The sequence below is a fragment of the Myodes glareolus genome, chromosome 3, assembly GCF_982192425.1.
Source record: "Myodes glareolus chromosome 3, mMyoGla1.1, whole genome shotgun sequence".
NCBI lineage: Eukaryota > Metazoa > Chordata > Mammalia > Rodentia > Cricetidae > Myodes > Myodes glareolus.
Genome location: NC_142028.1, coordinates 57,505,382 through 57,517,637, shown reverse-complemented (window position 1 = coordinate 57,517,637; position 12,256 = coordinate 57,505,382). Strand labels below are relative to the sequence as shown.

General features: G+C 42.8%; 1 protein-coding gene and 1 non-coding gene across 29 annotated transcripts in view; one reads left to right on the top strand and one right to left on the bottom strand.

The window, feature by feature from the left end:
- The window catches only part of Magi1 (membrane associated guanylate kinase, WW and PDZ domain containing 1), a 610,906-nt gene that overhangs the window by 114,237 nt on the left and 484,413 nt on the right, over positions 1-12,256 (bottom strand). For all 28 annotated transcript variants that reach the window (XM_085686765.2, XM_085686766.2, XM_087904480.1 and 25 more), the window contains one exon: positions 1,229-1,435. In XM_085686765.2, coding sequence (XP_085542891.2) covers positions 1,229-1,435 — 207 coding nt within the window. The remainder of the gene's footprint in view (positions 1-1,228; positions 1,436-12,256) is intronic.
- On the top strand, positions 2,777-2,883 carry LOC125403320 (U6 spliceosomal RNA). Its single transcript, XR_007232911.2, has one exon. It is a non-coding gene; the product is annotated as a U6 spliceosomal RNA (small nuclear RNA).

The window sequence follows — 12,256 nt, the reverse complement described above, 5'->3', positions numbered from 1 at the left end:
AAGCCATAATACCTAAGTACCCCTTCTTTACCCAGTATTTCTTGCAAAAAACATTGAGCTATACTATTGTTGATAATAAAATTATCAAAACTTTTTGTAGCCATCTCTTAGGATTCTGAACTTAATCTCTGAGAAAACCTCTGAGAAGTACAAAAGGCCATACATGCTGTTTAACTATAATAACCTTTCCCTGAATATCCTGTCAGTTTCACTGCAGAGGGAGGGAGGCATAAGTCTGACCAATCTTTCCACTCACTGTGGCTGGGTCTAACTAGATAACGACAATACGGAGAGAAAAGGATCTAATATGCTGACAATAGATAAGCCACCCACGGCTACAATTCTGAGAGAGTAAAGGAGAATATAAATATAGGCAAAATGGAGGAAACAAGATGAACTTGTAAGTCACATAACAATCAGCAACTCCATATACACTATAGGCCGTGCATGTGTGTTGTGGTGCAAACTTGAACTGTATAGCCATACACATAAATAGTTAGTACATTTTAAGCTATAGCATGCAGATCAAACCCCATACTGTGAAAAATACACTCACTAAGTGAGAATATGCACCCAAGCCTCTGGGTCTTCTATTGCCCAGAGGCCTCGACCTTCACCACCCCTTCATAATATGGATCTTCTCAGGAACCCATGCTCTGTAATGCAGCATGCACATGCATTATAGAACCTTACAATATTTATTTTTCCATCATTCCCCCTGGAGGACATACATGGAAAGTTGTACAAGTTAACTGAAGACCTGATCTGGTTCCATTATATCTTTACTTAGGTGAGAATAGGATGCTCTGGAAGCTCACCAGCATAGCTTCAATGACAGTTTTATGAGTAAAACAATTTTCTTATGTTTCAATTCATATGAAGCAACCATGATCATGTCTCACGATCTGCCCCCTCACAATAATAAATAAAAATAATCAAGCAATGAAGTAAGGAAGTTTTTAAACATGTTGTAGTATTTTGAAGAGAAAGAAACCAGTTTGAAATTGCAGATATTTATTCCTAATGCATTAAAGATGGTTTGGGTGAAATTCAAAGATTCTCGGGAGCAAGCATGGTACGTAGACCAAGGAAATGACCACCTGTCACCCGGCACTCCGTGCTCAGAGTCTGAATCTTGACAACCCTGAACACTGGCTGGAACCTTTCTGTAAAGACTCCAGTCACCCCTTTGGCACATCCGTTCAGAAGCAACACAGCTTCTTCTTACCTGTAAAGCTACTGTTCATTTCAGGAATATCATCCTCCTCCTCATTCTCCGTGTGGACTATTCCAGCATTTTGCATATCATTGTAGGACTTTGTTCGCTTAGGGGTCGACTGCTTGGAGCCAGACTGAAGGCTGTGCAAGGCATCCGTCGTGATCACTTTCCCACTGACTGGCTGGCTGGGAGGTTTGGGTGTCCCATAATAGTTTCCTAGGTGATGGAGAGACACATTTGCATGTTTCAAAATGAATACTTTTTTTTTCAGCCCCAAGAATTCACATCCGAATCTCTTAGAGCATTAAAACACGAAGCTGGAAAGCCAGAACATGCTGCATTTCATTTCTAGAATGGGTTATCAAAAACATCGTTTCTATCTAGCTAGTTATGGGGTTGCAGAAGGAAAAGGAAAGCCACATGGTTTCGATGCAAAGAAGCTAGGCCAAAAACAAAAGTGGCTGTGCTGAATGGAGGCGCTTCATGGTCATGACATTTGAATTTCAATTGGTCATCTTACATAGGCAACCACATACGGCTGAATCCAATCAAGAGTAAGTCTCACAGAAGACAAAACGCATTACTGCCAAGATCCTCCCAGGCCTCAAAGGTCGAGGTCTCCATCTCTGTTCAAGAGGGAACCAGGGCACTTTGTAAAAGGAGGGCAGTGAGCACCACGTGGCACCTCTTAAACTGAATGGCAGGGCTGACTATAGGGGTTATGCCAGGTAGGAACAAATCCTTGCCAAGTACCAACAGAAAACTGTTTCATTGGTGCCCCCTGGGGGAAAACACTCTTCAAGTGATGGTCTTCCTTTGCTTCTAACCACATTCATTCCCCATGTCTGGTATGGGCCCCACCATCCTCTGCTATGCAAATGAATGATACATGAAGTGGATACTTTTTTTTCCTTTTGAGACAGGGTTTCTCTGTGTAACAGTCCTGGAACTTGTTTTGTAGATCAGGCTGGTCTCAAACTCAGAAAGAACCTCCTGCCTCGACCTCCTGAGTGCTGGGATCAAAGGCGTGCCCTACTACTGCCCAACAAAATGGATACTTTAATTTTTAGAAATGTGTATTTGATTTTCATTTGTATGTTTGTTCATATGTGTGTATATACACAAGTATGGAGTATACTTTTATACATGGGTGCATGTAACGTGTACAACTCACACCTTAGGTGTCATTCCTTACATACCATCTACCTTCATTTCGGAGGCAGGGTCTCTCCTGGCTTGAAGTTTGCTGATTCATCTAGACTGGCTGACCAGTGAGGCCCTATCCACCTATCTCCTCCTCCCCCGCACTGAGATTATAAAGCACACACTATTACAGCCTATTCTCTTATGTGGGTTCTGAGATCAAACTCAGGTCTTTATACTTACATGACAAACACTTAACTACCTATGTTCCCAGCCCCAGATGCCCATTTTAAATTTGTTTTAATTACTAAATTCTAACTAGTAAATTCAATTAACTTTCAAAATGAGAAACAATGCTTTAAAAAAAAAAGGTTTGATTTTTAACTTTAATCTTCATAAGAGAAAGTTAATCAAGTGCTTTCTTTGACGACACTTATACTAACATTGGAATAATACAGAGAAGATATGCAGGGCCCCTGTGCAAGCATGACATAAAGCCAAAATTTACTAAGCAATATTAAGGTGGCTTAATGATAAGGCCAGTTGATATGCCAATGTGGATGGGAGATTTCCTGAAACCCTGCCTCTAGATAGAGAGCCATAGTCAATCAATGGCTGTGGAAAGAGGGAGAACTGGTTTTCTCCAGCCCTAAGTGGTCATCCCTAAATACATATACAAAAGAGCAACACTAAAGGGTCTTAGCCGTTTGTGTGGATTTATGTAACAAGAACAACTGAAGAAGTCATGAGTTTGAGAGAGAACGGGAGTCATGGGAGGAGTCTAAGGAAGCTGTGGGGTGTAAACATTGTAAATACAGTACTCATGCACGAAATCCTCAGAAACTTCAAAAAATAAATTAAAAACAAATAATTAAAAATTTAAATAAGGTGGGTGGTGGTGGCACACACCTCTAATCCTAGCACTTGGGAACCGACTTTGTGAGTTAAAGTCCGGCCTGGTCTACAAATCGAATTCCAGGACAGCTAGAGCTGTTGCACAGAGAAACCCTGTCTCAAAAGTCAAAATAAAATAAAACAAAACAAAAACCAAAAAAACAAAATAAAACAAATTTAAATAAAAAAGAAAACAGTGAGTGGAAGAAACAATGACAGCAGTGATAATTTTCTTCTACAGATTTATGTTTCAAAGCAAGTGATTTTGATATTGTCCTAAATGAGACTTTAAGAGGTGTGTCCCAATGTGAAAAAAAAAATTCTTGAGTACTTTATGACTAATCTAGACTTGGAAAACATATTGGATAACCAGTACAGTGGGTGCCCGTAGGGTAGGTGCCTGGACAAAGAGTGTGCTTCTACCAGGTTCTCGCGTCTAACTATCATTACTTTTCTATTTCCTTTTAATGGAACACCTGCTTTCCTGTAGCGTGGTTTGGGTTCACGATGCCCAGGCTGGGCTGGTCTGCTGCCTGCCTCTGCTTCCTGGGGCGTGTACTGCCACTCTTTTCATGCCTGCTGGGTCCCACCCAGAGCTCCAAGAACACCAGCCAACTCTCCAGCAACTGAGCTATTTCTCTGGCCCTACAATATATACATATATATATATATGTATATATATATATATATTTTCAAATCTTTTGTGTATGAGTGTATGTGTGTATCTACAAGCATCTGCTGTGCTTGCTTGTGTGGGTGCCTGTGAAAACCAGAAGAGAGCATGGGAGGCCCAGGACCTGCAGTTATAGATGGGTGTGATCTGCTCAATGGGGGTTCTGGGAACCACATTCTGCTCATCTGGAAGAGCAGCAAGCATTCTCAATAACTGAGTCATCTCTCCAACCCTAACATTTGTTTCTTTAAATTGTGTTTTGAATCAATAACTTTATGAGCACACATAAAATTATTTTCTTTTGAGAGGGATGCAATAATCCAAGCCACCAATAAACTCTGAACATATAGTTAAAAAACACAGGAGCGGAGCGAGGAGCCACTGCTTAGAGCACTTGATGTTCCTACAGAGGACTTGGGCTCAGTTCCTAGGATCCATTTTGGTGGCTCACAACCACCTGAACCTTCAGTTCAAGGGAATCTGACATCCCCTTCTGACATCTGTGAGCACAGGCATGCATATGGTGCACATTAGTACAGGTAGGCAAAACAATCATACACATAAATAAAATAAATAACCTTAAGAAAATACCCAGGGGGTAAAGGGACAATGTTTAAACTCTGCAGACCCCAGTTGGCAGTTTCAGATAAGCTCACACTGGAGGCCTCGGTTAAGACTTAGGTTCTCACACAGGAATTAATCTACTGGTGTCTTATAGAGAAAAATCTTTTATATTCTCAACTTAAAGACCAAGAAGTTGGGAGGAAGAAACTTGAAGGAAGGCATCCCATAGTGGTGTGAGGGGCTAACCCTCACACAAGGAAAAGCTAGCTCTACACAACAAGGAACACACACACTCATCTCTACAAGGTCATGTAAAGGTGTGCCTAGACCAAATACCACAACTTTTCCACTGAGGAGTGTTTGTGAGGTTTAGAAAATTAAGACTGTTGGCTTAGAAATAAACCTCCACCATGAATTAAACAAACAAACAAACAAACAAACAGAGATAACGCACTGCTGAATTTAATTTCAATTTCTCCCCATTACTAATATACGAAAAGACCACACTCATTTTAGAATTATATGTTGAATGAAGGTTGATATCTACAAGTTAGAACCCACTGAAAATGGGGGATAAAGGATGGGACTTTGCCGTCTTCATTTCCTGATTATTGTTGCTCAGATTGGTGACATTCAACTGGAGTCATGCTCACAAAAATTATCATTTTAAAATTATTTTGCTCTTTGATATCCACAGCTTATGACAGAAATAAATGACTATGAAACAAAGTTCCAAGTAATCTGACAAACACACGTAGATTTTCCAGGAGTGCCTACCTGCCTGTCCTTAGTTTTCAAGTTACAAAGGACCAGCAGATTTGTTGATGTACCACAAGAGTGCAGCATTATAGACTATCTTTCCCATGTAGCTGCAGGCAGGCAGGTGGGTCATATACTGAGTCCCATGGCTACTTCAGGACTCTGTTGCCTGTATCTAGAGTCTTGGATTTTGAGATCCAATCTATGCCTTCCAAAAAACTCCATCTTTTCAAAAACTTCCAGTGTAATCTAAGTAGGCCAAGTCCAGCCAAGGCAGAAGCACAGACCTTGCAGAGAACATGCAGCATGTACAGGAGACTCTGTGTGAAGGACAGAGATAACTGAGGTACTGCAAATGATCAGACAATTAATTAAGGTGATTGCTTGGCAGGATGCATCGTTCCTATGAGCCCAGAACCTGGCTGTCCCACAGTCTCCACGTTACCCAACAGACACTTCCTGAGGTGCCCGGGCTCCAGCCCAAGTGGGAATGTATTTCTCTTCCTCTCTGCTATTTTCAGAACAGGTTCTACAATAAAATCTAACAGGGGTGGTGGGGAGGGAGGGAAGGGAAGGCAGGGAAAGAGGAAGGCAAGGCTGGCTTTAATTAACAGGCACAATCTATGTGCCATGACCAAAGCCAAAGAAAATAGTTTCTAACTCACACTTAAAAATTAATGAGGGCTGCAAATCAATGTTTAAGAGTTTTATGAAACATTTAAGGAAGACTGTACTATGCCTGGGTTTTGAGCAGGAATGAATCAAATCTGTGCTGCTTCTCAACTTACACAAAGTTATAATTTCATTTCTATCCTTGGAGAGAATCTTTATTCTAAGCACTAAGCTATGTACTAGCAGTAAGATATAAAGATACAAATCCCTTTACACAACAAATATCAGTGTTCTGAAACTTCAGCAGGCAAACAGCAGCCTAGGAACATTAATTACAGATGCTGGTTCCATAGGTCAGGGTAGGCCTGATACGCAAGATTCCAACCAGTGTACAGGTGATTCTGCCGCACCTCAGGGTCTCCATGTTCAGACAGAGAAGACCATCCCCCCTTTTGTAGGAGGGGGGCACAGAGGGCTCTTGTAGGGTGCCACTGTTAGTTCAGCATGAGGAAACTCTTTTCTGTTCTAAGGCTAAGCATTTGAAAATGACCAAAAGCCCAAGGCAGTAGTGACATTCCCTGAGCGAAACACAGACAAAACGTTTCCAATGAGGGCAGTGTCAACTGCAAGTGGACGAAGATTCCTTCTCCTTTCGGAGGTAGTGTCTATAAAAATCTCCTGTACGAGCACAGAGAGACATCTATACGCTCCGTGAACACAGACATCCAGCTCATCTGGTTTTGCCCTGGCCACACAGCCCTGAGGCCTCTGGCCCTACCCACTCTCCAGGCTGGTCTACAGCTGCCTTCTGCATGCTCTCTCACTCTGACTCCACAGGGCTCCATTCAGTAGCCCCTCAAACTGGGCCCCCTCAGCAGCTCATGGCTCTTGTACCCACCCTTCCCTTTGTCCCTCGTCCTTACTACTACCTGTCCTCGGGACATTATCTGTGAAACCACAGGCTGGATCGAAGCCGCACTCTCATCAGCCCTGCTGTGTCAACAGGGGGACACACACCGCTCCCTTTCTAACGTCTTCTGCCGCATTGTATCGAGTGGTTTGCCTTAGCATAGGTTCTCACTTCCGGGTTATAAATTCTCTGTGGCAGTAGCCACTACTGTTTCTGTGCACGTCTGTGTTCCCCGAGGGCTGCCACAGTCTGTAAGGTACACAGTGTCACTCAGCAATACTTTGCAGTGACAGCACACATAAACCCCAGCCGAGGATCATCCTAGACAGCAGTACTGTGGATCCAGTTTTAAATGACATGACTCCTGGCATGTCTTTCCGCTCCATTAGTGACTCCCGAATAGCACATCCCTATGCTACTTTGGCACTATGACATTCAAAAACCTTCCATCACTTTCTACTATCCTTTTTCCCACATGCCCCACCCTGTAAACATATATTTATATATAAAAGGGTAATAAAACCAACATCCTGTAATTAGATGCTCCTCTGTACCCATGACTTTGAGTATGAGACCAAAGAGGAGACAAACTAGTATTTATAGTTATCTTGCAGCAAAAGGAACCAGCAGTCTCATTTTTTCAGTTGAAGGAGATGAAAGCCACATAATTTGTAAATGATGAAGGGCATTAAAACACAGATTTGTTTGTGTCTAACATCCTCACACTCAACTCCAGAAATCTCTTAGGATCTCTGAGCAAGAAATTAAATAAAATTTCCCTAGCTCTCGCCTCACCATCTTCAAGTTCAGGGAAAAGCCAAAGACAGCACAGGTTTCATCTGGTTACTTTCATTATCAACAGAGAACATTCCACAGCACAGTTTGCCAACAGAGCTTATCACAACAGACGGCTCCCAGGGCCCGCTAAAGAACAGGACTCCAGACGGTCTCATTTTCCTCAACGACAAACATGAACTCTCTTCACCCCACTTTATATCTCTGTCCCCCCAAAGTACACTGCTGGCAGCTGCTTTTCTGCAGATCTTCTAGGAAGCGAAACAATCCCATTATTGAACACTGACATCCCCTTTCTAATTAGCATGCAGAAATATGCAACACAAAACTCCAGTCTCAAATGTCACCCTGGCACTGCACTTCTAGGCTGAAGGAAAACCTTTGCGACGCTCCAAGTGTATAATCAGTCTCTTCTACCCAGAGGCATTTGTAAAACAGGCATGCTCAGAACCAGTCCCACTGAATAGTCCATGCCTTGTCAACGCTCTCCCAGGGAAGTCCCAAGGGTGGGCACTAAGACAGCAACCAGGATTGTAGAGTAAAAATATCAGTAGCAAAAAAAAAAAAAAAAAAAAAAGAAAAAAAAAAGGAAGAACCAACAAGGATAGTTCAGTTGCTGTATTTCAAGCATGATATCAAAAAAATTAGCTCAGTGCACAATTAGAAAGTCAGACCAAGGGATTTATTTTTATTTTCTCTGATTTGCTTTGACACATTTTCTGTCCAGAAAAAGAACAAAAAGTTGGTTTGAGCTGGTTCAAGATGTGAAGCAGATCAGTGACCCACCCCACTAACAACTTCTATGCCTTGCAGGAGAGTCTGTTGGGAGCACATGCAGTTGTCAACAGTTACAGCTAGTGAGGGAACAGTTCCAAGATAGTCCTTACCTACTCCTTAAACCTGGTCCAATTACAGCATTTCTTTACTTCTTTTTGGAGACAGCGTTCACTATGTAATCTGAAAACCATGCTCCCCTTGCGTCCTCTCCGCAGTCAGCTAGTGTTGATTATCTTAGCAAATGTTAGCCACACAGATCCAGAAGACAAGAGGCTAGGAGGATTACTGTCACTTATCTCTTCTTTCCTCTACATCACCAAATTCATCTCTTTGGTTACACTAATACTCTAGATTCAACCAACTGCCATTACTACCATCACCCAAGCAGTTCTAGCTAACCACAACACCAACTGCCAGATCAAATGCAGAGTACGGTGTTCTGTGATGTATGTATGGACATATGCATATAAACGTGAGTTCTGGAGCATGTGTGCCATAGACATGCATGTTTGTGGGAGGTGTTATGATGGTCCTTGCCTTCCATCTTGTCTTGAAACAGGGACTCATCATTGTATACTTCAGGCTAGCTGGTCTGTGAGCTTCCAATGGGTCTCTCATTTTTGCCTCCCATCTCAGTGGGAGAGTGTTGAGGTTATAGATACATGCCCTCTAGTGTCCAGGTTTTATGTGGATGTGTGCGACTGTGTTAAGCTTTCCAAGGATTTTGGGGATCCAAATTCAGCTCAAAAGAGGTTTGCTGTCTGAAGTTGGTAAGCGAGGTGAGAGGGGTTCTTCTGTGGGACTTTACTTCTCCTTGAATATTTTTTATTCAAAAATGATACTGAAATAAATACAGTGGCCAGCGACTGTGGTGAATTTAAAAATCAACTTTTAAAAATTATTACTTTTAATTTTTTATAACTATATATATATATATATATATATATATATATAATTTTTATTGTTGGCCGGGTGGTGGCGGCGCATGCCTTTAATCCCAGCACTCAGGAGGCAGAGGAAGGTGGATTTCTTTGAGTTCAAAGTCAGCCTCATCTACAAGAGCTAGTTCAAGGACAGGCTCCAAAGCTACAGAGAAACCCTGTCTTGAAGAACCAAAAAAAGTTGTTCTTTTTAATATTTAGTATGTGTGTGTGCGCATGCATGTGCATATGTGTGTGTGTGTAAGGGAGGGAGAAGGGGCAGTATATATCCAAAAGGACCAGAGGCATCAGATCTCCCAGGAACTGGAATTACAGGCCATTGTGAGCTACACTGGATGCTGTGAACTTAACTTGGTTCCTCTACACGAATAGTAACCGCCCTTAACCACGTAGCCACCGCTCCAGCACCATGTATGAATTCACAGTAGCTGCAACAGCGTGCACTAAACCTGTGGAAACCCAAGCCAGAACAAATCCTAGCATGACAAAGAGAGTTGGGCACATCATTCCAACTGTGGGCCTAGTGACATGCATTAGCTGAGAGAGGGAGAGCCTTATCTAAGAGAGTAGCCCCTGGATTAGTTGACCACTCTTTAGTGGAAGACCACATACCCAAGAGTGTCTGGGCAGCACAAACTGGTCTTGAAGGATTTGGGGGCAGGAGGTAGACACACAAAAGTGTGTGGTAGAGAGGGTGGGTTTAATCTGGGAAGAGTTGGGGGAGGGGAGTGAGAATGATTGAAATACATTGTAAGGAACTCTGAAAGAAGTGTCAAATAAGAAAAAATTCACAAAACTTCAACTGTACCGGTCGGAGAGATGGTTCAGCACGAAAAGCACTTGCTGTCCTCGCAGAGGACTAGCGTTCAGCTCCTAGCACCCATATCCAGAGCCTCACATCAGGGAATCTGATGGCCTGTTCTGGACGCCATGAGCACCTGGACTCGGACGCTTCTCAGAGCTGTCTAGCCCCATCTTACATTCTTCTCTAGGGCTGGGATCAAAGCTGTGCACCACTGGGATTAAAGGCATGCACCACACAATTTCTATGGCAACTAGGGTGGCTACTGGGATTAAAGGTGTGTGTCACTGTGGCTACTGGGATGAAAGATGTGTGTTCCCATAATCTGATCTGTAATAATCTGACCAGTGAGACTGTCTTACTCTCAGATCTTCAGGTAGTCTTTATTTATTAAAAATACATTTGAAATGCCACGACAGGGTACATACGCAGACATATAATTTCAAAAGTAAAAAGCAAATCTAGAAAATAATTGCAACTGTTCAGTCTGAAGATCCTCAGCAGGTTAGTGGGTACCATATGCATAGCTGAGGTTAGTGGCTCCCATAGGCATGGTTGAAAATATGCTGAGTGAGGTACCCTGAATAAAACTCTCAATGGACAGCACTAATTTGGGGAAGTTGGGTTTGGCTGCTTCACTCCCTGCCCACAGGCCATCATCCTAACCTGCTCTGTACTGAACAGTCAATCTGCTTTCAGGTCATGCTTTGGGTGCTGATGACTGTGCTTTTGCTACCTCTGAGCAGTTCACCTGACCTTTCACAAGCTCCCCTGTTACGGCTGCTTGAGACAGCACCTGCTAAAGACTTCTATAGCATTCTGCAGAACACCCTCTCAGAATGTACTTTACTTTGGTTTTGAGTTTTTGGTTTTTTCTGTTGAGGGGTTTGTGAAGATCTTCTCCCAGTCAGAAGGTAGCCTTTTTGTCTTACTGACAGTGTCCTTTGCTTTACAGAAGCTTCTCAGTTTCAGTAGGTCCCATTTATTTATTGTTTCTCTTATTGTCTGCGCTCCTGGGGTTCTGCTTAGGAAGTGGTCTCCTGTGCCTATGTCTTGTAGACTACTTCCTACTTTCTCTTCTATCAGGTTCAAAGTGGTCGGATTAATGTTGATGATAGATATGGATCTATTTTCATTCTTCTACAGGTTGACATCCAGTTATGCCAGCACCATTTGTTAAAGATGCTATCCTTCTTCCATTGTATAGCTTTAGCTCCCTTGTCAAAAATCAGGTGTTCATACGTTTGTGGGTTAATACCCGGGTCTTCTATTCGATTCCATAGGTCTACTTCTCTGTTGTTATGCCAATACCAAGCTGTTTTCAATACTGTTGCTCTGTAATAGAGTTTGAAGTCAGGGATGGTAATGCCTCCAGAAGTTCCTTTACTGTATAAGATTGTTTTGGCTATCCTGGGTTTTTTGTTTTTCCAGGGCTTCTCTATGTAGCCACCCTGTCAGTCCTAGAACTAGCTCTGTAGACCAGGCTGGCCTTGAACTCACAGAGATCCACTTGCCTCTCCCCTCATTTTACTCCACCCTGCTCCATTAGAACCTGAGAGATTCTAATCCATAATCAGATGGCTCTCTTTCCTTGTTTTGGCCTTGCGGCAAGGCAAGACATTGGGACAGGGGAAAGGAACATGCCATGGAGGAGTAATCTGTTCATGTCATGAGGTGAAGAACCAAAGAGAGAAAGGAGCCACATTCTCAATATTTCCCTCACCAGCATGTTCCATATGAAGTTCCCAAAGCCTTCTAACAAGACTGACTCATCTTTTAGCAGTTCCACCACTTCCCAACAGCACCATAGGCTAGGAAACAAAATGTTATAATTCTGCTGGCCTGCCCTGTCACCTGGGTACCCTGTCCCTTTAAAAGACAAGCTGCACCCACCCCCAAATCTCTCCTTCCTGCCAGGCAAGCTGATCTCTCACCTCCTGTTTCTCTCTCTGTCTATCCTTCTTCTGAAGAGGCAGCTTCTGCCTCTCCCTTCCCCCTTCCTCTTTTTCTCTGTCCTCACTTTTCTCCCTACCCATCCCCGCCATAACCTCTTACCCTTAAAAACCCTTGCCAATACCCATTAAATAAACTCTATACCCAAGTTCTCTCTGAATGTCATATCTGTCTATATCCCACACCAGCAGGGGAACCTGCCAGGGTCACACTG